At 59.2% G+C, this 26,814-nt stretch overlaps 1 protein-coding gene and 1 non-coding gene across 16 annotated transcripts in view; both read left to right on the top strand.

Annotated features, from left to right (window-relative positions):
* The window catches only part of CACNA1C (calcium voltage-gated channel subunit alpha1 C), a 469,540-nt gene that overhangs the window by 382,140 nt on the left and 60,586 nt on the right, over positions 1–26,814 (top strand). For 6 of the 15 annotated variants that reach the window (XM_060306628.1, XM_060306638.1, XM_060306637.1 and 3 more), the window contains exons 16-29: positions 788–902; positions 1,583–1,703; positions 1,986–2,055; positions 8,254–8,383; positions 10,790–10,919; positions 12,195–12,254; positions 15,848–15,954; positions 17,988–18,075; positions 18,579–18,686; positions 19,594–19,646; positions 19,958–20,104; positions 21,301–21,502; positions 22,807–22,965; positions 23,393–23,503. In XM_060306628.1, coding sequence (XP_060162611.1) covers positions 788–902; positions 1,583–1,703; positions 1,986–2,055; positions 8,254–8,383; positions 10,790–10,919; positions 12,195–12,254; positions 15,848–15,954; positions 17,988–18,075; positions 18,579–18,686; positions 19,594–19,646; positions 19,958–20,104; positions 21,301–21,502; positions 22,807–22,965; positions 23,393–23,503 — 1,601 coding nt within the window. Of the gene's footprint in view, positions 1–787; positions 903–1,582; positions 1,704–1,985; positions 2,056–8,253; positions 8,384–10,789; positions 10,920–12,001; positions 12,062–12,194; positions 12,255–15,847; positions 15,955–17,987; positions 18,076–18,578; positions 18,687–19,593; positions 19,647–19,957; positions 20,105–21,300; positions 21,503–22,806; positions 22,966–23,392; positions 23,504–26,814 lie in introns of all 15 variants that reach the window. The other 9 variants (XM_060306632.2, XM_060306631.1, XM_060306626.1 and 6 more) reach the window with 2 other exon arrangements.
* On the top strand, positions 6,538–6,645 carry LOC115841140 (U6 spliceosomal RNA). Its single transcript, XR_004034713.1, has one exon. It is a non-coding gene; the product is annotated as a U6 spliceosomal RNA (small nuclear RNA).

Raw genomic sequence — 26,814 nt, forward strand, 5'->3', positions numbered from 1 at the left:
AGGCTGCCGGCACCCGCTTCCCGTCCTGTCCCTGCGGGTGTGTGCACAGGGGCTCGGAAAGTAAATCACAGAAGATCTGGACACACAGGCCAGCGGGCGGCCTCGGGCACACCCAGGGCTGCACCTGGAGTCCTGGGAACGGGGTGGAAATAGCAGTGCCTCCGACCTAACAGGCTGGGTGAGGCTGAATAGGACGGTGCACGCCCAGCCCCTGTCCTTGCGGGGCCGCGGCCCTCGCTCCCCGTGTGAGCCGGAGCCTCCTGGGGCCTGGGGTGGAAGGTGGACCTGAGCAGCGTTAACCTCTCGTCTGGACGGGCTCTGATCCGGTTCTCTGACCCACAGTGCCTGCGTCCGAGTCTGGTGTTGGGGGAGAAGAAAGGGCAAACTCCGCTCCAGTTAGGAGCTCGGTGGACCCTCCCAGGGCCTCTGTCTGAACAGGGTCACAGCGGGAGGGGCAGGGCGAGCGGGCACCTCCTGGCAGCGGTAATGGCCACTCTGCACCCTGTCCCGCTGCAGCGCCGCTTACGGTGTCAGTCACGGGTGGTCATCTCAAAACCGGCAGTTAAAGAGCGAGGCCCGGCTGCCGGCCACCCCGCCCCCGGCCCCAGCCTGCCAGCGGGCCTGCTCTCGACCCCTCAGAAAACCCCGGGAAGCTAGTGGGGTGATGGAGCTCAGAGCCCCTCCCCGAATGGAGCTCTGCCCCCGCGTGTCCTGCCCCCTCCCGCCCCCCTGCCCATCCACAACCCCAAGTCCAAGGGTCATTTTCTTTAAGAATGGGCACAAACAGATATCCTACTGAATGTGTTCTTGGCCATTGCCGTGGACAACCTGGCTGACGCCGAGAGCCTCACCTCTGCCCAGAAGGAGGAGGAAGAAGAGAAGGAGAGGAAGAAGTTGGCCAGGTAACCGCCAGCTTCCGCGGCCCAGCCTGGGGTGCCGCTCCCCCCTGCCTGGCCGTCCCTCCTGGAAGGGGGCTGGTAGGGGCTCTCTGTGTGCGTTGAGCTCTCCCCTAATTCCTGGGCATTGCTCTAAGCGGGGACCACCGTGAATTACATCTCTGGGAAGGTGTTGCCCCACCCGTCCAGGAAGGTGGCGGGTTCTCTATTGAGAAGGGAGGTCATGAGAGGTGGTAGGAGTAGAGGGGAGGGCGGGGGGCGGCAGCCGCTCATGGGAGAGGTCCAGCTCCGGCTGAAGAGCCATGAGAAGACAAGCCAGGGCCCCACTCTGTCTTCGTCCTTGTCTATGTGGACTGTCACGGGCCACACCTCTGCTGAGTACTGAGCAGGGTTCTCCAGGAACCTTCCTCTGGGTTAGACGGGGACTGAGCCTCTGAGAAGCTGGACTCTTCAACTGAATGCTGGACAGAGCCAGGTGGGGACAGAGTCGGGATGGGACAGAGCTGGGCAGGGACAGAGCTGGGATGGGACAGAGCCAGGATGGGACAGAGCTGGGCGGGGACAGAGTTGGGCAAGGCCCAGCGCCCCTGTGATTGAGCCGCATGGCATGGGCCCCAACAGACCACAGGGCAGCTCCCTATCAATCTGGTCACATCCCTTTCTTTTCCCTCCTGCTGACCGGCCAGGACTGCCAGCCCAGAGAAGAGACAAGAGGTGGTGGAGAAGCCGGCCGTGGAGGAGACCAAGGAGGAGAAAATCGAGCTGAAATCCATCACTGCGGATGGAGAGTCCCCCCCTGCCACCAAGGTGAGGGGCTGAGGCCCGGGGAGGAGGACACGGTCCTCCTGGGCCAGACACCAGGGGAAGCGGGGGAAGAAGGGGCTGGGGAGGGTGGACAGCAGAGCTGGGCGCAGAGAGAAGGCAGGCCAGCCTTCTGCTGGTGTCCTGAGGGATGTGTGCAAAGGAAAAAGGATGTGTTTCTGAGTCGACGGCTCAGCCTAGACTAGGGGGCGATTTCAGGGCTACCCGGAGCCTCGAAAGCCGTGGACCTTGTCTCACTGGACCCTCCTTCTCTCCTTGGATGCCTAGATCAACATGGACGACCTCCAGCCCAACGAGAATGAGGACAAGAGTTCCTACCCCAACCTGGAAACCACAGGTACCAGCCCACAGCCTGGCCTGGGGGCGGGGGGATCTGGGGTGGACACCCAACTGTAAAGCCACGTGCTGGCCCCAGCTCCCCCGGCGCGGCTGCAGCACTGCCGATTACCCTCTGCAGGTCGGGGTGCTTCGCTCCTTGTTTCCTCGTAATGACAACAGAAGACTGAGTGCATCGTGTGGGAGCGATGCCTTTGGGCCTTTTGGAAGCTGGATTGCGTATACATTTAAGGTTTATTATAGCCTATGTTGTAAAATCATTATTAAGTTACATAACTTATTAGGATAACATATGTCACGGCATCTTGCTCCCTTAATAATAAACCCCAAATCTGTCCTGTCCTCACCCGGAAGGTGGTGCTGAGCACAGCGTGGCCACTGCCGCTCGCTGCTCTGCAGGACGTGTTCGGAGCTCCGCCGTCTGGTCCGTAAACTGGCAGCAGGCCCCCTGGAGAGGGTTTCAGGACAGGAGCCCATCAGCCCCCCTCAGGAGCCACTTCCCTGCGTCAGGAAACCACACCCTGTGTGAGCCCTGACCTGCCCTCCTTCTACAGAGAATTGCAGATGTTATCACGAGCTTCAAGCTCAAAGTCACGACACACCGTCAAGGCACCGTGGGTCTCGCTGGCACCCCTCCCCGCACAGGTTGGGCTGTATCGGGTCACAGCCCTGTTGGGAGCCTGAAAACCTTCTGCGTTCGCGACCGCGTCCAGCCTCCTTTTCCCTTTCCCTCCACAGTCTGTCTGCTGGGAAGGAGGATTTGGCTTCCTGGGGCTCGGACAGAAAGGAGGGCAGAAGGGTGTCCGTGTGCGCCGGGCACCAAACCTTTTGAAGCCTTCAAGCCCTTCTGGGCGGAAACTATTATAGAATTTCAAAGACAGACCAGAAATATCCAGCGAATGCAGCGGGCGGGTCTTGCCTTGATCCTAAAGGAGCAAATAAACTTTTCGACGACATTTTTGAGGCAATGGGGGGAAATTGAATACAGACGGGGAGCCAACTGATTTGGGGTAGGTTTTGTTAATCGCGGGACCCCCTGTGGGAGGCGCCTGTTTCTAGTCCCCGCAAAGCAGCCCCGCTGCCCAGCAGTGGCCTGTCAGGCCTCCCCTCCTGGTTCAATCCCCAAAGCTCGCCGGTGGGTTGGAGCCTCCCAGCTTCGTACACAGTACATTGTAGAAACATCGCCTCACCCAGGAAGGAAAGCTTGTGCCAAGACGGTGCCTTTATCTAACTGATTCATTTACTTGAGTGAACATACAGATGTGCTTGAGAGTCACTAAGGGCTGAAAATTAATAAGTACACACGAAAAGGAAATGTGATGACACCAGGGAATGTGCGGCTCAGTCTAGACGCTGTGGGAGAGGCCTGGGCCCTGCAGGGGCTCCAGGAGAGAGCAGTGCGGGGAGGTGGGGCGGCGGGGGGGTCGCGGAGCAGGTGGTCCCCACTGGGTCTGCAGTCGGGGAGTTGGGGTGGCGGGGGGGGTCGTGGAGCAGGTGGTCCCCACTGGGTCTGCAGTCGGGGAGTTGGGGTGGCGGGGGGTCGCGGAGCAGGTGGTCTCCACTGGGTCTGCAGTCGGGGAGTTGGGGCGGCGGGGGGTCGCGGAGCAGGTGGTCCCCACTGGGTCTGCAGTCGGGGAGTTGGGGCGGCGGGGGCGGGTCGTGGAGCAGGTGGTCCCCACTGGGTCTGCAGTCGGGGAGTTGGGGCGGCGGGGGGTCGCGGAGCAGGTGGTCCCCACTGGGTCTGCAGTCGGGGAGTTGGGGTGGCGGGGGGTCGCGGAGCAGGTGGTCCCCACTGGGTCTGCAGTCGGGGAGTTGGGGTGGCGGGGGGTCGCGGAGCAGGTGGTCCCCACTGGGTCTGCAGTCGGGGAGTTGGGGTGGCGGGGGGGGATCACGGAGCAGGTGGTCCCCACTGGGTCTGCAGTCGGGGAGTTGGAGAGGAAAGAAGTTACTTCGGGAACATCCTGTTTTCATGGCCACAGAGCTGGCCAAAACCAGGGGGACGTCCATGCATTGATTTAATAGCTGCTTATAAAGCACCTACTGTGTGCCGGGCCCTGGACCATGGGGGACAGAGAAGGCCACTGCTCTCGGGGGCCCCCATTGTAGTGGGAGGCAGACAAGGAGCAAGAAAGCAAACCAACCAGAAAGGAAACATCAGGAAGATCATAAAACCAAGGGCCCTATTAGAGGTACCAGGTGGGCGGGGCTGCCCTGGCTGCGTGGTCACTAGGGCCCCTTTGAGAATTGACCTCTGGGCTGAACCCTGGGTCAGAGGAACCAGGTGTGTGGAGATGACTGAGGGAAGAGCTTTCTAGGTGGAGGGACCGGCAAGCGCAGTCGCACCTGTGTGCAGTGGGGCCCCAGCAGGCAGAGGGCCGGGGGCGGGGCAGCAGCAGGTGGGACGGCCCCCAAGGCCGCGCAGAGGGATGGGTCCCAGCTGATGCGGGGGGAGCACAGGAGGTTCTCAGCCCACGTCTGCCTTACCTTGCAGAAGACTTGCTCTGGCTGTGGTGTAAAAGCAGTGGGACGGGGCAGTGGGGACACTCATGCAGCAGTCCAGGCAGGATGGTGGCAGCAGGGCAGGGGACCAGCTGGACACGTAGAGGGGGCGGCCCTTGGGGGTGTTTGGAGGCAGGGCCGGCTGGACAGAGAAGCTGGAGAGGCGGGAGGGCGAAGCGTGGCTCTGAGGGCCGAGCTGAGCCAGTTAAGAGAAGGTAAGGGCACGGGGAGTGCGTCCCAGCCTTGCTCTGCAGGTTGGCCTTTTAGGGCGGCCGGACTCTGGGGCTACATGGAGGCCTGGATGCTCCTTGACGGCAAAGCCATGGCTTTGCGTCCAGTGCGCTGTGGGCCCGAGGTGTCAGAAACAGTATTTTGACTTGAACCGGCCATGAGCAGAATCACAGCGGTGAGCGTGGGGCCCCGGGCGGCCGGGCCCGAGGGTGGGCATTAGCTCTGCCTGCCGCGTTTCTCCTGCTGAGTTCTGGAAGCGCCGTCTGAGAAGCGGCCGGGCCTCGCTGTCCCCGCTTCTGTGGGCGCTGTGAGAGCTGCGATGAGAAAACAGCACCAAGGCGTTCCATGGGCATCGGGCGTCTGGGCGGTTGGCTGCCCACCCCAGAAGGAGCTCTACCTGACTTCCCCTAATCCGTCACCTCTCTCCTCATGCGTCGTACGTGCAAAGCATCACGTGCTGGCAACCTTCTGCCCCTTTACAAGTTTGGTTTGTCCTTCCGCAGTAGTTTCCTCTTAAACGTTGCTCGCAGGACAAAAGAGTACACACGATTCTCCCCGAGGACCTTAGAGGCACACAAACCTGGCGAACGTGTTTTTCTATAAACACAGATGATTAAATAAGCACTCAATTACCTGTTCTCAGACATTCCTGAATAAGAAAGTGTTGGGTCATTTAGAGCAACACTGGAAAGAGGGCAGAGCCAGGCGGGACCTGAGATCCTCCGGGTAAATCCCACGTACAGATGCCGTGGTGTAAGCCCACTCTGGCTTCGCTGATTTTGCTTTCATAGGAGACCTTGCCAAGGTTAGTTAGGAAGCTTCAAGCCCCTCCTGGACACCATCTTCCACTGTGTGCCACTCTTCTGCTGAAAGTATCCATTGCCTGCCGGTCAGCTCTGATTACTTGCGGGAGGGCATCTGATCTGTGCCTGTGACCTGCTGGTCCTCCAGGGAGGCCTTGGGTCCTTGGTTGCCTCCCACTTGATAAAGAACCGCTGTCCGTGCCAAGCTCTTTTGCTCCGCCCCACCTGGCTTCGTGGTAACCGGGAGGGAGCACAGACCTGTGGCTGGTCCACGAGGTCCACCGCCCAGAGCCATCTCTCCCCCGGACCTTCTGCACAGTCCCCTTCCTCATAAAGCCAGTGTTGTTAAATCATCCCCAAGAAATGAGGCTTCCCGTGCCAGGGGGTTTCTCTCTGCAGGGCTTTCAGCACATGAGGAGACGGAACCAGGTACATTTAAAGTCACGCACCCGAGGCATTTTTGTCCCAAGTGCCAGGTGGGTGTGGGAGGCCGGAGGTGCTGCTGGGATTCACAGGAAGGTCCTTCCTGGGCGCAGGGACTCAGGAAGGCCAGGTGAAGGTGCTGTCTGAGCCGGGGGTGCCCACAGCTCTGCGGAGGGGCTGACGGGCAGGTCATGCAGGGAGAGAGCTGAGCCACCTTCGTGGAGCCCCCGGACACAGGCTTCAACAACAGAACTTCATCCTCTCACGGTTCTGGAGCCTGGAAGCCAGACAGCGAGATGCCAGCAGGGCCGAGCTCCCTCCAGCGGCTCTGGGGAGAGTCCCCACTCTGCCGGCCAATGCAGTCCCTTCGAGCTCCTCAGCTGTTGCAGCCTCAGCCCCATCTCTGCCTCCGTCCTCCTTCCCTGTGTCTCCTTACAAGGATAGCAGTCCCCGGAACGAGGGCCCACCCTCGTCCAGCATCATAGCTAATGACATCTGCAAAGGTGCATTTTCCAAAATAAGGTCACGTGCTCACTTCAGCAGCACAAATACTAAAAATTGGAACGATACAGAGAAGATTAGTATGGCCCCTGCGCAAGTCTGACACGCAAATTCGTGAAGTGGTCCATATTTAAAAAATAAAATAAAAAGGTCACATCCCATGGCTCCGGGTGGGCATGGATTTGGGGGGATGCTATTCAACCCACTACAGTGAGTGTTCAGAGAATAGTTTGATGTGAGTGGAAAGTCTGTCGGGAAATAACAAGCAAAGAGCAGACAGACCGAGGAAGATGCTAGACACTAATTTACGGTCTTGGAGTGTCTGCCGTGGGTGGAGATTGTAATAGCACCATTCTGAGGTACATACGTGCTATTATCCCATCTCACAGATGGGGAAACTGAGGCACAGAGACACTAACTTAAACAGCCAGAAAGAAACAGAGCCAAGATTTGGATCAAGGCATGCTCCTAACTTCCATTCCCTTCTAAACATTTTTAAGTACCTTGGACAAGAACAGGGTATGCAGTTTCCTTCCATGGCCAGTGAGCTTGTGTGCCTGTGGTCCACATTCAGTGTGGCTGCTGGCCTGGAGAACAAAGTGCTTCTGTAACTGGTGTCAGCGTCTGGACCTTTGGACGGAGGGCCTGTTATGGCAGGATTACGGCCCGACTGCCCCTACAGCACAGTGTTTTCTTGTATTTTCAGGAATAGGGAGAATGTGGACTTTAAGCTCCTGGAACATTCAAGGATGGGGTTGTTTGCCGGGGTGTCAGGTCAACTGAGCCACGCCCTTTCCCCTGCCTGCAGTCCAGAAGGGTGAGGACGCTTGGCAGTGCCCCAGTCTCACCTGGTCACCTGTCGCTAGTGCCTGACAACTAGGATGACCAGCCACCCCGATTTGCAGGGGACTGAGAGTTTCCTGGGATGTGGGAACTTCCATTTAAAAACAAGGACGGGGGGCTTCCCTGGTGGCGCAGTGGTTGAGAATCTGCCTGCCAGTGCAGGGGACACGGGTTCGAGCCCTGGTCTGGGAAGATCCCACATGCCGCAGAGCAACTGGGCCCGTGAGCCACAACTACTTAGCCTGCGTGTCTGGAGCCTGTGCTCCGCAACAAGAGAGGCCGCGACAGTGAGAGGCCCGCGCACCGCGATGAAGAGTGGCCCCCACTCGCCGCAACTAGAGAAAGCCCGCGCGCAGCAACGAAGACCCAGCACAGCCAAAAATAAATAAATAAATAAATTTTTAAAATAAAAAAAATAAAAACAAGAACAGGTTTTGAGTTGGTCACCCTACTCTCAGCCCCCTCTCGTGTGCTGCCGGGGAGTCTTCCTGTAGCAGAGATGAGCTCCAGCCGTGCCCACGGGGAGAGAGCTGGGTGTGTTGGCTGGTCCAGAGATGTGGATGATGTCTGATTCCTGTCCGTAGGAGGGCGTCTGGAAGGAAGCCGCACGGTGGTAAAAATAAGCTGGAGGGCTTCCCTGGTGACGCAGTGACTGAGAGTCAGTCCGCCTGCCCATGCAGGGGACGTGGGTTCGTGCCCCGGTCCGGGAAGATCCCACATGCCGCGGAGGGGCCGGTCCCGTGAGCCATGGCCGCTGAGCCTGCGCGTCCGGAGCCTGTGCTCCGCAATGGGAGAGGCCACAGCAGTGAGAGGCCCGCGTACCGCAAAATAAAATAAAATAAAATAAAAAAATAAGCGGGAGCCATGGAGCTGTTTAGAGCGGTGCTGTTTTCTTGCAGGAGACGAGGAGGAGGAGCCTGAGATGCCCGTGGGCCCCCGTCCCCGCCCCCTCTCTGAGCTGCACCTGAAGGAGAAGGCGGTGCCCATGCCAGAAGCCAGCGCCTTCTTCATCTTCAGCCCGAGCAACAGGTGTGTGCACGGGGCTTCGCTCTCTCTGTGACACAAGCCCGGCAGGTGTCAGCGCCCTCCAGCCTCTGGGTGGGGCTGGGACTCTCCCAGCTCCCCGCAGCTTGTGTAAACAGGCATGGATTTAGGGAAGAGAGTCCTGGATTCTGAATCAGAAGACCTGGGTTTGCTTTTCTCTCCGTTTTGTGACATGTGTAAACTCTGTTTCTGTTCTGTTGGTGATTACATTTAACTTAACAAGGCCTAAAGTTGCACAAGAGCCTAAACCTTCTCCTGCAAAGTAGAGTTAAAGTAGTTAGACTGCTCGAGCTCCTCCCAGACCTCCTACCTTACCTTGTGGCTGGTGAGTATTTGGGGCCCGACCTTTATTTCCCACACGACAAGTCAGGCGTGAGTGCCTGTGGAGACAGTGTGTGTTTGGATTTACATACCACTTACTATTTTTTTATCTGTTCCCCATTTTTTATGCATCTCGGTCCACCCCTCGGCAATCATGTTCTTTCCTCCTTGAAGTGCCTTCCTCAGGAGGTCTTTTATGGAAAATTCACCTGGCCTCTGTTCATCTGTACTCCTTTGCATTTCTTGTGCTTGAAAGGTAGTTTGGCTGCGTACACACTTTCAGGTTGACGGGTTTTAGCTTCAGCGTGTTGGGTGTGTTATTCCCCTGTGAAGTCGGAATGCCTACGATTGCTCCTTAGTCAGAGTCTGCCCCTTGCCTCCAGCGGCTTTTAACGTCATCTGCTGTCTCTGGGGTTGCGCACTTTTACCGCCATGGATTTCTTTCCATTTATCCTGCTTGGAATATGTTCTGTTTCTAAGTCTATGGAGTTATATTCTTGTCAGTTCTTGAACGACATTAAAGATTAGGAGAAGAATAGCTACTTCTTGGAAAGTTGAAGCGTAGTCTTTCCACACACTGCCTCATCTTCCTTCTCTCCAGCTGCTCCAAGTAGACGCAAGTTATACCTTCCCATTCTGTCCTTCCCAGCTCACACATTCACATCTTCATATCATTCATCTCCTAGTCTCTCGGTTGGAATTCTGGCTCATTTCTTCAGATATATCTTCCAATTTCTCGATTCTCTCTTCATCTCTATGTTACTGTGTAAACCAGTTTTCACCTCAGCTTATATCTTTTCACTTCAGACAGTTCCAGGTCTTGCTTGGTTTTCCAGCTCCATCTGTCTATGTCTGAGTGTCTTGTTGATTCATCATCTTTGTGGTCAAGTCCTTTATTCCATGAAACGTTTCAAATATAGCTGTTCTAGAATGTGGATCTGATGTTTCCAACATACACAGTCTTTGGGGAGGGGCCGTGTAAGTCAATTATTTGTAGTTTCTTCGATTCCCATCTCAGTGGCTTATGTTCCTGAGTGTTTAATGTTCTTTGATTGTGACCCCAATACTTCGTCTTAATCAGCAAGATTCCCATGGACCTAAATTAGGACTTGGAAGCTTTCTTCCAGATGCTCCTTGAGGGCATTGGCTCTGCCTAGGGGTCCCGGGCCCCTCTGCCCCACCTCCGACTGGCTCGAAGTTTCCTGACAGCTGTGCTGCTACTGGCCTCGTCAGGCGCCTCTGCCCGTCCCGGCTGCATGTCACACAGACCCCAGCTCAGTGGATTGGCTTGTTTGTTTGGGGAGGATCGCTGCAGACCCTTCCTAACTCTCGTGAAACCAGAATTGTCTCAAAAAACTTGTCCTTTCCAGAATTTGGTGCTCCTGCATCAGTAAGGTCTCTCAGAGCGTTTAGTCAACCACACGCCAGGAGCAGAAGCCTGACGGCCAGGTTCAAGTCCTGGCCACACACACACACACACACACACACACACACACACACACACACACACACACACACACACACACACACACACACACACTGTGTCTGGGCAAGCCTGTCCTTCCTGGTGTCAGTGGTTTTTATCTATAAAATGAAGATGCTAATCACACCCTCCTCCCCTCCTACTGTCAAGGTGAGACAGTATAAATGACACCCCCAGCGTCCGAGGACCTACCGTGAGCGCTCAGGGGTCAGATGTGTCGTTCTTTGTCATTGTGCCGAGGTGCGGGATTGACTTACTGCCACGGAAGCACGTCCCCTAGGGGTCTGGGCGCCCACGCTTCTGGGTGGCCCTGTTGCTCCCTGTACATAAACACATGAAGCAGATCTCACAAAGCCGTTATTTTTAATGATGGGAGAGACGTCCCCAAACGAAAGCCGGTGGGTGATGTCACAGCAGTATGTGAAATGTAGGGGTTCCCAAAGGTCTCAGGCGCAAGCCCGAGGCCCTGTGGGTGGGCACACGGCGTGGCGGGCGGTAGCACTATCGCTCCGCCGCAGCGGGACGTCGCGGGGCTGAAGGGGCGGAGGCCCCGGCCCTGCGTGACGGCCCCTCCCACTCCCCTGCAGGTTCCGCCTCCAGTGCCACCGCATCGTCAACGACTCCATCTTCACCAACCTGATCCTCTTCTTCATCTTGCTCAGCAGCATCTCCCTGGCTGCCGAGGACCCCGTCCAGCACACCTCCTTCAGGAACCACGTAGGTACCTCGTCCCCTGCACCCTGCCCCCGCCACGTGGCCCCCAGCTTCTGTGGCTGCCCGACCCCATCGTTCAGTCCAGAGCCCAGCCCGCATCTCAGGGTCAGAGGCACAGCAGACATTTCCTTAAGAGACGAGAGCTGGGTGGAAACCCATCTTAGGACCGTTAGCCGGAGGAGACCACGGACCCAGCGCCTCAGGCCAGCCTGACGGGCCACAGCAGACTCCGCGGCCCGCGGGTGTTCCCCGGGGGTGCCCCTCCCTGGAACTGAGCGGTCTATACCTTGCCCCAAGGTACACTGGCCCGTCCTGGCCGCCTGGGGGCAGTGGCAGATGGGTGCTCTGATGAGGCCTCCCTCGCATAGGAGGGCCTCAGTGACCCTCTGCAAAGTCTAAACTAAATGTGGAGACCACCCCAGGCTCCGGTGACCTACATCATAGGCCAGAGTAAGACCTGCCATATCGCGAAGCCTCGAAACTTTACCAAATCCCAACCAGGTGGGCACGGAGGGAGGAGTCCACCACCTGCCAAGCCGGCCGGTGGTCCTGCCACCTGCGTGGTCCAGAGCTTTCTTACTGGGAAAGGCGCTGGCCCTCGCTCTGATCCATCACCTGAGACGTAGTAGAGCATGAACCCCGGAGCCTGCCCCTAGCCTGGGGTGCACCCTTCCGCACCCTGAAGGGCACAGCAGCGGCGTAGGGTCCCACGAACATGAGAGACTAGCTCGTCATGCCAATGCGAATTAAGCATTTTGCAATTTCATGCAGTGAAAAGCAAACCCCACGCTGTCCTTTTGACAAGCGTCCCAGCGGCCTGATTTGGGTTTGTAAGTAAACTGAATTCATGAGAAAAGCACCCAGCCAGACCCAGGGCCAGCTGAGTCGGCCCTGGAAGCTCCCCTCACAGATCTGGGGACGCCAGGACCCAGTGCTGTGCCAGTGCCTCTGGTCCCCTAACCCGTTCCACTGTCTCCCCACGGAAAGGCTCCCCACTTTGGGTGACTTCCTGCTGGTGACCCCTCCTCCCGTCCTGCTTCTCCCATCCCTGCCCCATCCCCACCCTGTGTCTCTTTGTTTTACAGATTCTGTTTTATTTTGACATTGTTTTCACTACCATTTTCACCATTGAAATTGCTCTGAAGGTAATGCATGCCCCCCACCCCCGCTCCTGCCCTGTCCTGTCCTGTCCTGTCCGGCTGTCGCTGCTCTGCTCCTAACACACGCTCTGTTGTCCGGCCACTCGGAGCCACTAATCTGGTTGTGCTTATCTTTCAGATCCTAGGCAACGCAGACTATGTCTTCACTAGTATCTTTACGTTAGAAATTATCCTCAAGGTAACGCACGCAGCAAAGCCTCCTCTCTCTGTGCTCTGCCCCTTTCCTCTTGTTTCTTTCACTCGTTTTTACTCTCAAGTCTGAAACTGGAGGAATTTGTGCCCCTCACTCTATGCCTTGTGCCCAGTGTCGGACTGAGGCTGGCCGGGCACCACCCGCCCCCCACCGCCTCTGGAAGCCACGCCTGCCCCGGGCTGGAACCGTCCTTTCCTCCTCCTGCCCAGAGGAGATGCCATACAAACAACACAAGTGGGAAAGCTCAGGGGCCTCCGGGAGTCACCCTGCCTGTGCCCATCGGAGGCCTGTTGTCAGCACAGGCCTGTGTGGGGGTAATCACGGGGCCAAGGCCAGTGTCCCAACCGAGGGCTTGGGACAGACCCTGCAGACACCTCTGAGCCCTGGGTTACCCCTGAGGCTCTGCTGCCTCACCCCTTGCCCCGGGCCTGGAGGAGGGAGCATGTCCTCCAGGGCTCAGTGTGGAACCCAGAGCCCAGGGCTGAGGGGCTGGACCCACTCCAGCCCAGTGACCCCAGCACAGTAGAGCCCACGTCTGAGCAGCTTCGGGTGACAGGCGTTTGCCCTAAGCTTTATTTCGTTATTTCTATTAATATACAATTAATATATTACTTACATCTACTCTGTTAGGGTTTTCAAGTTTCCCAGGCCACCCGAGCTTCGGGGGTGAGTTCCGAGTCGAGGGAGTGTGTGTGACTCCCGTTCTCTCCCAGAGCCTGGGGTCACCCTCACCACGGTCGGCAGGGCCGCCCCGCTCGGTGCCTCCCCGGGGTCCGGGCTCCTCCCACCCTGCACGTGTGGCAGCCCCAGACCCTCCCTCCCGGCCTCCTTCAGGCGAGGACGGCCTGTCACATCCACATACAACCTGAGTGGTCACTTTCGCAAGCCTTCTTTTTTTTTGTCCAGACCTCCTGGTTCCAGCTGTCCAGACCTCCTGGTTCCAGCTAACCAGACGTTAACCAAGAGGAAACCAGGAGTGTTCCTCGGGTTTCCTCTCTGACCCCAGGGGTGGGGAGAGGGAACCGGGGCTTCCTGGCTGCGTGGATGCCCTTCCCTGGACTCCAGACTCGGGGAGGCACACAAACGCCACACTCTTTCCTGGTCTCAGACCCTCCCCCAGCTCCCGGGTGGGCCTCAGCGGCGCTCCTTTTCCTCCAAGGCTGCCGTCTCCTTACAAGCACGGTGCTGGCGAGATCCTCTCTCCCGCCCACCCTCTCCCTCTGCTTCCCGCTTCTACGCTGCCTGACTGTGCCTCTAGGTGGAGCCCGGCCCCAGGACACTGCCTGCACCCGGTCCCCCGGGTCCCTCTGCCCCGCCCTTGGGCCCGGCATCCTGCCCGGCGGAGGTGACCATCGTGCAGGAGGGGTGTCCAGTGTCAGGGACAGTTGGAAGGCCTGGGCACGTTTAGCCTTGTGGGACCAGGACAGTTGGCCTGAATGATGCCAAGGGCTGTCACCTAGAGGAGGAGGGAGGTGGGACCAGAACCCGCGAGTAGAGATTGCAGAAGGTAAGATGCGTTCAATGAGCAGCATTGCTGCCCGGAGCGGAGCTGGCTGGACGGAGGGGCGTCCTGCCCTCCCAGCCCAGCGTTCAACCCTTTCCTCTCCCCAGCGAGGCTCTTCCTGGGCAAAGGTTAGGACTTTAGGAGCAGAAGTAGGGTAGGTGGCAGTCAGTAGACAGGGTAAAAGGGGGGTCCTGCACTGGGTACCTGACTCCCTGGATCTCACAGGGAGCTTTCAAATAAATGCCCCGTTTTCCCAGCGTCCACCTGCCCTTTCTCCTATGGCCACCCTTCCTCTGGCCCTGCCTGGGCGGACAGCCTGCACACACACAGACAGACACACACACACACACACACACACACACACACACACTCGCCAGCCTTCGGGGCTCAGGGCCTCTCAGATAACACAAACCATGGAAGCACCCGGGCCCGCACTCGGGGGCCCAGACCTCCACTGAGAGACAGGACAGCAAGCGGCCCCTCCAGCTGCAGGCCTTCGGGACAGATCCCCAGCTGTGTTCCCCGCGGCCCTGCACATAAGCCACCCACTTCTGGAAGCCCCTGGCAGGCCTTCGGGACAGATCCCCAGCTGTGTCCCCGCAGCCCTTCACATAAGCCACCCACTTCTGGAAGCTCCTGGCAGGCCTTTGGGACAGATCCCAGCTATGTTCCCCCCAGCCCTGCACATAAGCCACCTACTTCTGGAAGCTCCTGGCAGGCCTTCGGGACAGATCCCCAGCTGTGTCCCCGCAGCCCTGCACATAAGCCACCCACTTCTGGAAGCTCCTGCAGGACACAGGTGCCTGAGTCCTCTGTGACCCCCTCCTGCAGGAGATAAGTGGGAAGAATTAGGTTCCAAGAGCTATTTTTGCCAATTTCCCCTGTGTTTGCTTTTGAATCGCTCCGCGGACGGGCTGCCTTGCGCACGCTCTGTTTCCAAAGAGATAGATTGGCCCCAGGTGACCAGGGAGCTGCTTCCAAGCTCTAAGCCGTCAGCTCCAAATTTCCCCCTTTGGCTGTCACTTCACGGCTGTGACCCTTCAGCCCTTCACCTGGAAATCCACTGGCCCTTAGCTCACGTCAAGGAAATCGGACAGGTGTCTGTGGGGCCTCAACAGCGGCTCTAGGCTGAGCTCCGAGGGGGGTGGTGACAGCAAACCCGAGACAGTCATCACCCCTGAGGTGGTCCCTTCTTAGTCTCCAGGGGGCTTTCACGTGGTTCTCCAGCAGGCGCCTCCCAACGGCAGGGAAGGGGATGCCACTTTACAGAGGGGGCACTGAACATCCTCCCCATCACAGGAGGGGCCCAGAGTCCAAGTCCTAGCTAGCTCCCCGGCCGAGTCCAGTTCTCTGTAGAGAAGCTCGCCTGGCATGCAGCTTGCCGTCTGCAGGACAGTGACCTAAGGGCTTTGCGTGTAATTCCCGAGGTCGCTTACCACCCTCCAGGGTAGAGGATTTCGTTGCCCCATTTCTCAGATGAGACTCAGAGAAGTTGAGTAACTTGCCCCGGGCACTCAAAGTGCAGAGGGTGGCCTGGCTCCAGAGCCGTGCTCTTACTGTGGTGCCCACGGCCCCTCTGAACACACGGCTCCAGAACCAGACAGTAGAATGGAGCTCAGAGTACTAGGCCTGGGTCATCAGCACTGCCTGGGGCTGGGAAGTGGACAGATGCGGGTTGCCAGCGTCCTTGGTAGAACTTCGGGCGTTAGGGTCTGCCCGAGACTGAGGGATTGCCTGGGACTAAGCCAGGAAAGTCCTGGGAAGCCAGGGTGGCTGGTCCCCACCGGGGGTCCCCCCAGAGGACCGTGTCCTAGGCGGGCCCTGCGGTGGAGCGAGCTTGTGGCGGGGGCTGTGGGGGACCTGAGCGTACAGGGGCGCGAGGGAGCCTTCAGGGGCTGCAGCAGCGGCAGCAGCAGAAGCTCCCGGCACCATGTCTCCTGTCCTGGCCCCCCAGCCCCCGTCACTCCTGGGCTCCTCACCTGGGCCTGGCCGGAGGTGCCGTGTGGGGAGGGGTGGAGTGAGGGTCTCTGGAGCCCGGGGGCTGCTCATGCCGCGCCTCCCCGTGTCCCCCCAGATGACCGCCTACGGGGCCTTCCTGCACAAGGGCTCCTTCTGCCGGAACTACTTCAACATCCTGGACCTACTGGTGGTCAGCGTGTCCCTCATCTCCTTCGGCATCCAGTGAGTGGGGCCCCCGAGGGAGGCGTGGATGGGGGACAGTGTCGGAGAGGACAGCCGGGAGCCAGGGGTGGGGGGAGACGACAGCTGGTGGCGGGGAGGCCTGCCTGTGGCCACGCGGAACTAGGCTGGGAGTGGGACAGGCCCTCGCCGGCGGCCGTGGCTCTGGTGTCTGGGTCCTCAGTGGTGGGACCCTTGGGGTACATTGACCCAAGCGAGGATCTGTTTCCATGTCTGGATCTCACCCAGCAGGTGGGCCCGGCCCAGTTACGAGAGAGGAAGGTCTCCAGGGCCCTCCCACTGGCTCCGCGGGCACCCTCAGCCCAGGCCTGCGGTGGCCACGGCCAGCCCTGACTCCCCCCGCCCCTTCCTCTCGGGTCTCCAGTCAGAGCCCCTGATGAGGGAGGGAGAGGGAGGAGGGACTGGTCCTCACTCCTTGCTGTGCAGGGGAATCACCGGAGCAACTTTAAAACAAGACCTTTGCCTGGACCCCTCCCACCCCCCAAGCTTTGATTTAATTGGTCTGGGCTACAGCCAGGGCCTGAGGGATTTTAAATGCTCTGCGGACAATTGCACTTGCACCCAAGGCTGTGAACGTGCTCAAGTTTAGAAGAATCTCATTACTAGTTTCTCCTGAATTCTCCCAGCTGGTAATGCTAACCCTGTACTTAACTTCCAAAGCACTTTCCGTACACATTCCTCTCTGAGCCTCACAGGACCCATGAGGCAGGCAGGGCCAGTGATGTGATCACTGTTTTCTAGACAGAAAACTGAGGTCAGGACCTGGGACTCGGCCCGGGTCACCCCAGTGGCAGGGCAGAGGCGTCTGGGGCTCCGTCCCGAGGCTGTCCCCGTGGTCGGCCTGGAAGGAGCGGAGGTGGAGGCATTCAGAGTGAGACCCTTTGCTGGGATCATCCTTATTCTACCCCAGGCTGTCTGCCTGTGAGCTTGTGGGTCTAATCCCGTCACTGCCACTAGATCACTCTTACCCTCGAGCCAAGAATGCCCCCCTCAGTCTGGCCTTTCCGTCCCTGAATCCCCCCTCAGTCTGGCCTTTCCGTCCCTCCCATTGTCCCTGAGATGCTGGGATGGGTCGGGCGGTCCTTTGAGTCCCTTGTGATCAGAGAGTCGTGAACCAGAGACACAGGGCTTTCCCCCAGCCCACTCTCAGCGGACGGCGTCCTGACACGGGAGGCATGAGGTCAGCGCTTGCTGACGGGACCACGTGTTTTAGGTCCCAGGGAGGGTAAGGGCTCTCCAAAGGCGGCTAGTGGGTGAGGGCGAGGGACGCTTCAGAGAGCCCGCCAGCCGCCGTGGTGAGGGGCCTGCGTGCCCCTGGAGGGCGCAGTGGCCTGTGCTCCCAGGGGAGCCGGCTGGGCCCTGGCGCCCCAGGTGCGCGGAGTCTGGTGTCCGAGCCGTCGCCTCTAGGCCTGGGTGTGCTGTGCACAGAGGGAGCGTGATGGGCAGCCACCTGGGACTTGGGTTTGCAGGTGAGCACCAGGTATCTCCTCCACCCAAGGTCCCACCATTCGTACAGTATTTCTTCAAGTTCATGATAATAAAAGCCACCACGTGTTCACATCACTGCATGTGCCAGTTAGGCTGCTAGATGGTTCGTGTGCGTTTTCTCATTTAATCCTCGCAACAAGCTCGTGAGGTGATCGCTGCCCCGTTTTACAGATGGAGAAGCGAGGGCCCAACAGTTAGGAAGTGTATCCGCAGTGGTCGGGGTCTGGTGGAGCTTTGCGTCGCTCCACGTGTCCTCGGCACGGTAGACACCCCCCGAGTAGCACATTACACTGCTAGTGGCTCACGGTAAATGCTTTTCCCGTGATTTGCTCGCCAACAAGAAAGCCCCCGGCCAGCTCTGGGTCCCTGCAGTGGGAGAAGAGAACGGGAAATGGTGCTGGGGCGAGGAAGTCCCCAGCAGACTCCCCAGTTTCTCCGTTTGGGCTGGGACCTCCTGCCAGGAAGCGGCTCACCCTCCGCTGCCGCGGGACCAGGAGAGGCTCAGCCCCGCCCGTCCTCTCCCCCAGGTCCAGCGCCATCAATGTGGTGAAGATCTTGCGGGTCCTGAGGGTGCTGAGACCCCTGAGGGCCATCAACAGGGCCAAGGGGCTGAAGGTGAGCCGGGCGGGCCTCCGCGGGAGCCTCAGCCTGGGGGTCCACGTGAGGCGACGGACAGGCGGGAGACAGGGCCGACAGTCAGGCTCCCGGGTCGGAGCCGGGACCCTCCTGCCAGCACCTCAGCCCCACTTCCCATCCCGGGTCCGTGATACACGGAGCCACAGCAGAGGCCCCCGTTCACAATCCCAGCTTCTCAGCAGAGCTTCCGCAAAAGGAGACACACACACTACCCCGAGCCCCAGGTAGCGATGAGACCCCTGAACTGCTGCCCCCAGAACGTGGGAGGCTAGCGGGGCTTTGGTCCCTGTGGTCTCCTGGAGCCCAGTGGGACGCGGGTGTCACCAGGCTCCATCACCCCGTGACCTAGGAGGACGCACGCTTTGCCCCTTTGAGTCTGATTCCCCCGCTCGTGGCAAAGGGCTGCCCGCACCTCCTCTGAGAGGCTCGTGTCGAGCGGGCTCAGCCCAGGCCCCGGGCCCGACCCCTCTGTCCACCTGCAGCACGTGGTGCAGTGCGTGTTCGTGGCCATCCGCACCATCGGGAACATCGTGATCGTCACCACGCTGCTGCAGTTCATGTTCGCCTGCATCGGGGTCCAGCTCTTCAAGGTGGGGTCTCGGCCGGACCTGTGGCCCTCCATCCTTCCCGCCCACCAGCTTCTGGGACCTGGACGGGAGCTGGCAGAGGGGACACGGAGGGGACGGTGCTGGGTCACACTGGGGTTGGATGCGGCCTCCCCACAGCCCCTCCCAGCTTCCAGACCCGAGGAGGACTAGTTCCCAGACCAGAGGAGGACTAACTAGTTCCCAGACCAGAGGAGGACTAACTAGTTCCCAGACCAGAGGAAGACTAGTTCCCAGACCGGGGGAGGACTAACTAGTTCCCAGACCAGGGGAGGACTAGGCCCGAGGAGGGCTAGCCCCCAGCCTGAGGAGAGCAGCGCGGAGGCACGCACCTCCACCACCGCCCGGCCCTTCCTTGTAGAGAACGGCAGAGGGGCTGCTATCCCCAGCCCCCTCCGTGTGAGTCACCCACCTAAGCCCGCGGGGCTCCCTGTGACCACAGCACCGAGTCCCCCCAGGTCGCTGCAGAGCCCCGGTTTGTCTGGGTCCTCGCCCTGCTCCTGGCGGACCCTCGGCGGCGGGGAGGCCGGGTCCCTGGTTCCTGCCCTTCTCTTTCTGCCCTTCTCCCCCTGAAGCTCTCCCCTCACCATGTCGTCGTGCCCTGACTTCCACCGCCGAGCCCCCTAGCCCCGCCCGTCCCTCCTCCCTCTCCAGACCTGCCCTGTGGGCCCAGCTTCGCGTCTGGGCTTCCCTTCGGTCGGGTGCCTGCAGCCCAGGGCGTGTTTGTGCACCGACCGCTCTGAGTCCTGACTTCCCGTCTGGGCTCTGCTCTCCTTACACTTTGGTCCCGAGACCCCAGCGCAGAGCTGGCTACAGCGATATCACTAATCGGTTTTTGACTGGTCCCTCGATTAAGGAGCTTCTCCAGTCACTTTGCTCTTCCACCTTCCAGGGCAAGCTCTACACCTGCTCGGACAGTTCCAAACAGACAGAGGCCGAATGCAAGTGAGTACGGCCGGGGGGCAGTCAGGCTGGTTGACTCCAGGCGGTTGGTGACTTGTCCTGGGAGGACGGGCGGCCCGTTCTGTCTCTGACAGCAGTGGTGGCTGCACTTTTGCCCACGGGTTGTCTGGTCCTATTGACGTAACACGTAAGATCATCTGTTCCTGAATATTCCACCCCTGACATCTTCCCAGCGGCTGGAGCTCTGGGTTTAAGCTTAGCCAGTTTCATCCCACCCCCAAGCCAGGAGGCAGTGGTGGGTAGGCTGAGGGGAGACGGGAGAGCCCAGAACGAGCCCCTTCTCCCTTCCTCAGGGGGAACTACGTCACATACAAGGACGGGGAGGTGGATCACCCCATCATCCAGCCCCGCAGCTGGGAGAACAGCAAGTTTGACTTTGACAATGTCCTGGCGGCTATGATGGCCCTGTTCACCGTCTCCACCTTTGAGGGGTGGCCAGAGTGAGTACGCAGCTCCGGGCCGGGTTCAACTGCCGCTCCACACCGTTCCCAGAAACCATACTTCTCCGGCTCCCCACGGGCCGTGGTTGCCGCCCAAACACCACTCTTCTTCTTCTGGATCTCAGAGCTTCAACCCAAAACGAGCTTCTTGTAGCTCCCCTCCCCAAGCTAGACTGAGCCACAGTAAAGCCTGTCATCACCCTCATGGCATCTGGGAGTGGAGGGGCCCCTGGGTCACCGTAGGACTGAAGTTCCCAGCAGGCACGGACGTGGGTAGAGACGGCGGAGGTGCCCGCTGGTTAGCCTCTGCCGCAGTCTCCTTGGAGGGAGCTGTGTCTGATTTGCGGAGGAAAGTTCCTGCAGAGGCAGTGCTGCCAGGCCTGGACCAGCCCGGTGGCCCATAAGCTGCATCCCCTCCACCAGGCCTGTCCAGGAGGGGCTCCGTGTATCTCTGTACAGACACCTGCTTCCCTCACGCCCCCGTGTGTATTCCGGTGACACGATCATCTGAATGTCAGGAAACTCTAGATATTTCTAAGTCAACGACAGCACGTGACCTTAGGTGAGAGGCACCGTTATTAAATGGTAAAATACCTGTGCTACCTAGAGAACAGCCACGTGCTGTGTGGAGTAACAGGCCGGAGAGGAAGCAGCCTGACGGGCACGTAGCCGCGGCCCAGCTGGGCGGCAGACACGGGCCACCTGAGTGTAAACCAGACCATGGCTGATGATCTGGGTGAGCCTGGGGCGTTTTTCCTGATCAGGTGTTTCTATCTTAAGTGGACACTCGTTCTCAGACTTATTTTATGTTCACTGTAAACCCTCCGGGTCTCTGCCAGAGAAGCAGCAAAGCTGTCTCAATATTTACCAGTAGCTCCAGCATCTGAAACCAATGGCCATGACTCATGTCACAGTTAGACAGCTCCTGCCAGTTTCAAAACACCTTCACATACGTTAGATCAACTACCCTGCCCGGTAGGAAAGTCCGGAATTATTGTCTCCACTTTGCAGGTAAGGAATCTGAGGCTCAGAGAGGTTGAGTGGTTTGCCCAAGTCACACAGCCAGTAAGAGACAGAGCTGGGGCTTGAACGCAGGCCTCCCGACTCTCGGCCTGGAGCTGTCTCCGGCCCCCCGGCCCCGGGGAGCTCGGAGCAGCGGTGTCATCGCCACCGCCCTCCGCGGGCTGTCCCCCCAGGCTGCTGTACCGCTCCATCGACTCCCACACGGAGGACAAGGGCCCCATTTACAACTACCGCGTGGAGATCTCCGTCTTCTTCATCATCTACATCATCATCATCGCCTTCTTCATGATGAACATCTTCGTGGGCTTCGTCATTGTCACCTTCCAGGAGCAGGGGGAGCAGGAGTACAAGAACTGCGAGCTGGACAAGAACCAGGTGCCGCCGGGGGCAGGGCTGCAGCTTGGTTCCCCGGGGGGCCAGGGGCCGGGGGTGAGGGCTGCAGCTTGGGCCCCCGGGGGAGGCTGTGGTTGGCAGAGAGCCCCAGGCCCCCCGCCCAGTGTCTCCCGGAGGCCCAAGGGCAGAAGGGACGCAGACCCTGCAGATCCAGCTTTGCAGCCGCGCTCACCAACAGGGTCTGTGAACAGCTCCTCAGGGAGACTCGGTGGTGGGTCTGGGGGGTTTTGTGAAAGAGCCTCTCGCCCACACCTAGAAGCCGGTGAGTCAAGAGGTGCCCAGGGTGGGGCGGCACCGTTGATAGAGGAAAGAAACCAGAACAGTGAGGGTGGAGGTTTGGGGCGGGGAGAGGACGGCTTAGAAACCACTGTTAGATGGTTTCTTGTAGAACAGAGAGGCTGTGCACGCAGAGGGGGGGAAGGGCTCCAGCAGGAGGGATGCGGCCACGCTGGCCCTGGGCTGAGCTCCGCGGCCGGGAGGGCAGGCTGGGTGTGCGGTCGGGAGGCCGGAAAGCGTCCACGGGAAATGCGTCCCGTCCACGGGGGACTCGAGCTCTGCTAGGTAAGGAGCACCCCCGTCAGGCCCGCTGCACCCCTTGCGGCTCCGATGTCCACACCTTGGGCCTGGACTTTGGACTGTAAGGAAGCCAGGAGAGAGGGAGGCCAATTAGCAAGTGTAGGCGAGAAGTGACGGTAGAAGTGGAGAGAACAGCGCTGGTCGGGCTTGGAGGCTGGGTGAGAGAAGGGCCTGGGGGACCCTGGTCCTGACCTGGGCTCCGGGCACAGCGCAGAGATGGCCGGAGTGTAGTCGGCCCAGGATCCCATCCCCTGGCCGTGAGCTGTGACTTCTAGTCTGCGGACCCTGGCAGATAAGGAAGATGGACTTAGGACAGGAGAGGAACACTGAGGAGAGACGGGCCCCCAGGAGAGTCTGTGGCTGGGAAACCATCAGCGAGAAGACAGACTGTCAGTCAGTCAGCCGGTATTTACCAGATGCCACCGAGCATCTGCAGTGCACAGTGGGCATCACCGAGATGGAAAGGAGGGGACACGGACCCCCTGACTACGTCCTGATGGGACTAACTAGAGAGGGTCTCTCCCCCGTTGAGGGAGGGATAGAAAATCAAAACACGTCCAAGTAGCAGCTCAACCTATAAACGAGCTAGAGCTGTAGACGATGTCTCTCCCCCAGAGAACCCCTCCCCTGGGGTGTGCAGCTTCCTCTGCACCCCCCACCCCCGCCATCCCCCAGCATCCGGGTTTCTCACCCCCGTCTCCCCGACGCAGCGGCAGTGCGTGGAGTACGCGCTGAAGGCCCGGCCCCTGCGGAGGTACATCCCCAAGAACCAGCACCAGTACAAGGTGTGGTACGTGGTCAACTCCACCTACTTCGAGTACCTGATGTTCGTCCTCATCCTGCTGAACACCATCTGCCTGGCCATGCAGGTCGGTCCAGCGGGCCGGCGTGGCATCTGCCGGTGGGCGCGTGGGCGGCGTGTCACCGTCACGCTGGCCAAGGGGGCGGGGGCGGGGGGGCAGCTGGAGAAGCACAAGTGTCCCTTGTCGAGGGTGGAGGATCCCAGGATCCTGGGCCGATGAGATGGAGGGAGGGAAGTGGAGCACAGGGGACCCTGAAGGGGCCGTGACCGTCGGGGGGCCGAGCTGGGTGGAGCCCCCCGAGGACCAGGAGGCCGGCGGGGCTGTCTCCCCATCAGGGCAGGAGCACGAGCCTCTGCGCAGCCGCGCTGGCGGTGCCGGCAGAGACGGGAGGGACCTGCGGGGCCCCACGGGGGTGGTCGGCCCCCCAGGCTGAGTGCTGAGGGGTGGCCGGGAGCAGCGAGCCCCGGCTCATGCACGGCCCCCGCCCCTGCAGCACTACGGGCAGAGCTGCCTGTTCAAAATCGCCATGAACATTCTCAACATGCTGTTCACCGGTCTCTTCACGGTGGAGATGATTCTGAAGCTCATTGCCTTCAAGCCCAAGGTAGGCCTCTGAGACGGGCCTCTGGCCCACGGTGCCGGGGGACAGGTGGGGGCCCGTGGGAGCAGAGGCTCAGCGACGGACCGTATCCTCCCAACGATGAACGTTCCAGCTCCGGAGCCTGCAGGCCTTGAGCCAGGCCAGCTCCTCGAAGCAGAATCTCAGCCCGCGGGCCGGGCCGTGGTCTGGACACAGGGAACAGGGACGTGCCTGCGCAAACCTCCTTGCAGGGTAGGCAGAACGGTCCTCGTCTCCCCACCATGGCCCCGGCCCCCGGCACGTCATCTAGAAGAGACTGGAAACCAAACCTCTCGAGGCCCAGCCCCCCAGACCCACCCGGGCTCTGTTCTCCCCCCGTTTTGCCCGCCGCGCAGACTAAGAGCCTGGCTGGAAGAGCTGAGCCGGGGCTGCGTTTGCTCAGGGCTGGGTGTCTGTTTCCCCACCTCAGGGCTGCATCACTGCCCCCTGTACCTTCCAGTACGGGACGGACCTGCAAATGTCTCTGCTTTGCTACTTGTAAGCAGCTTCTAGAAAAAAGGCTGGGAGAGAAGATTAGAGCCGTTGGCTGAGTGAGGCAGGGCAGGGCAGGTTGGCTCCCTGTCACTTGGATTATCTGTGCCCTCCCCACCCGACCTGCCCCTGGGCCTCAAGGACAGAGGGTGACCCGGTTCAAGCAGGCCTTCCGTCTCCGGCCCTGTAGACAGGTCAGCATCGCCGGCGTCCACTGACCTGGGCGTCACAGGGGGCGGCTGCCCCGGAGGGGGTATCCCAGGGGCTTGGAGGCTCCCCGCTGCTGCACAGCTCTGGGGGGCGATGAGAAGGAACGCATTGTTTCTAAGAGGGTCGCGCAGGGCAGCTCTCCAAACCTTCTCTTCCCCACTGTTACTAGTTTTTCCAGATGCAACACAGGTCAACGGGGGGTGGAAAGCAGGAGTCCCTGGCCCTCTATTCCATTTCCATTCAGACGATCCCCTGCCACAGGACTAGCCGGGCCAGGAGGGGTGCCCCTTGGCTGTCGGATTCCTATTCAGCGCCAGGATCTGCGTCGTCTTCTCTGAATTAACATTCCACCAACCGTTCTCAGTAACCTGCAGTGCGACACACACCTCGTCGCGTGGAATCCTCAGGACGCCTCTCCAGGATAGGCATTAGCTCCTCATCTTGGGGAAGAGGGGAGTGAAGCTCAGAGCAATTAAGTGGCGTATTAATTACACCATCATTAAGCGGCAGAACTGGGAATAGAAGCCGGTGTGTCTGACTTTGTAGTCGATGTAATTTCCGCCACACAGAGCTGTTAGCAAGCATCTTCCCACACCAGGTGTTCTGCTGGGAACTTTCCAGAAAGAGGGAAACCACCTTTGAGGGGCTTCAAAGACAAGACAGACCGTATTCTTACCGTGCCGAGTCTTCCTCTCTCACTGAGAACGCCTGGGAACCTGGCTGATTTTCAGAGAATAAGACCCCTAATGAATGCCGTTTGGTGATAACAATGGTGTTTTCCTGTCTCCTCCAGAGCAGCAAATAAACGCTGTCTCACTTTCCCTTCCAAGACCTGTCCCATTTAGGGGCAGAGGAGACCATGGAATGTCCCTGGCCACCTTCTGTGGGGTCCCCTGCGGTCCTATTCCCAGCCATGCCGCCCAGGAGCCGGCAGGCTCACAGCCCGCAGCAGCGTGCCCTGGGGAGGCGGGGAGGCCGGGCGGCCGGGCCGCGCTGGGGCTGAGCTTCCGGCTCAGACGACAGCCTCCAGGAGGGAAACCGGCATCATTTTCCCCCAGTTTTGTGAGACATACAGTTTACATATTTCAAAGCCTTGAGTCATTCCACGTTGACTCAGACGTGTTTCAGATGATGCCTGACGCCGGCTCCAGGGCCCTGCAGGGGACTTCCTGAGTCAGGCTCCCGAGCTCAGGAGATGCACTGGGCAAACCTGTCCTAGGGAGCACGTGGCAGTGACACCTGCAGGGGCCTCTGCCTGGAAAACACTCTCCCTGAATCCTGCACACCCAGGAGCAAAAGCCCGTTTCCCGGGAAGCAGCCAGGTAGGGTGCTCTAAACCATAAAGCACCCAACTTCCTCCATCTCTAGTTTTCTGTTGTGAGAAGATGGGGTGAAATAGGAGAAACTTTTCCAGAGAAGTAAGAGAGCCATCCTGGGGCCACCTGCGTTTCACACATGCCAGGGTCTGTCTGGCATAAAGAAAAAGGGAAATGGACCTTTCCTGGGAATACCCTGCCGGGGCTTCTGGCAGCAGAGGGGGAGGGTCCCCGGCCTGGCCAGCCAAACAAGCCTGTCCAGTTGGGAGGAGAGTGGGGTTCCTGGATTCTCGTTAAGGAGTAGACTCCAAGAGAAGCATCCCCAAAATTTCCAGGAAGATAACCAAACCAGAAAGTACTTGAGGGGACTTGCCTGGTGGTGCAGTGGTTAAGAATCTGCCTGCCAATGCAGGGGACACGGGTTCGAGCCCCGGTCCGGGAAGATCCCATGTGCTGCGGAGCACCTAAGCCCGTGCACCACAACTACTGAGCCCATGTGCCACAACTACTGAAGCCCGTGCGCCTAGAGCCCGTGCTCCACAACAAGAGAAACCACCACAATGAGAAGCCCGCGCACCGCAATGAAGAGTAGCCCCCGCTCGCCGCAACTAGAGAAAAGCCCGTGTGCAGCAATGAAGACCCAACACAGCCAAAAATAGATAAATAAATAAATTTTTAAAGAAAGAAAGTACTTGAAGCCCTGGTGGAAATATCTAGCTGGATCTGGCCCCAGAACCGGTGCTCCTAATGTGATCGTGTGTTTGTGCCACGAGTGAGTTTGCACCTGCGAGCGTCAGCTGAGGAAGGACAGTAGGCAGTAAGGACGCAGGGATTGCCATCAGTCCTAACATCAGGTGTCTGAGGTTGGCCTGCTGGGCTTCCTGCTCTGTCCCTTGGTCTCTGTCGTTGGTTGGCTGGTCGGTCGGTCGGTTTGTAGTTTGGCCCCGTTCTTTCATTGTCCTCATGGTAATTGATGTTCTCGGTCTTCATTTCCATCTGTTCTGCTCGCCACCTTATGGAAAATAAATGGACTCAAGTAAATCCCTGCTCTGCTCCTAAAATTCACATTCTGTCTGAAGAATGGGGCAGGTGACAGGAGTGTCTTGGACACCTAATGGCCAGAGGGAATTTCTCCCCGAGCGGAGGACTGCCCTGGACATTTCCCTGGGCCCCACAAGACTGTGCAGGACCAAGCTGGTCAGCATGAAAAGGTTTCGCATAGAATCGTCTGAAGTTAACTAAGTAGCTGGACTGTCCTCCTATCATGAACAGAAATTT

The sequence above is a fragment of the Globicephala melas genome, chromosome 10, assembly GCF_963455315.2.
Source record: "Globicephala melas chromosome 10, mGloMel1.2, whole genome shotgun sequence".
NCBI lineage: Eukaryota > Metazoa > Chordata > Mammalia > Artiodactyla > Delphinidae > Globicephala > Globicephala melas.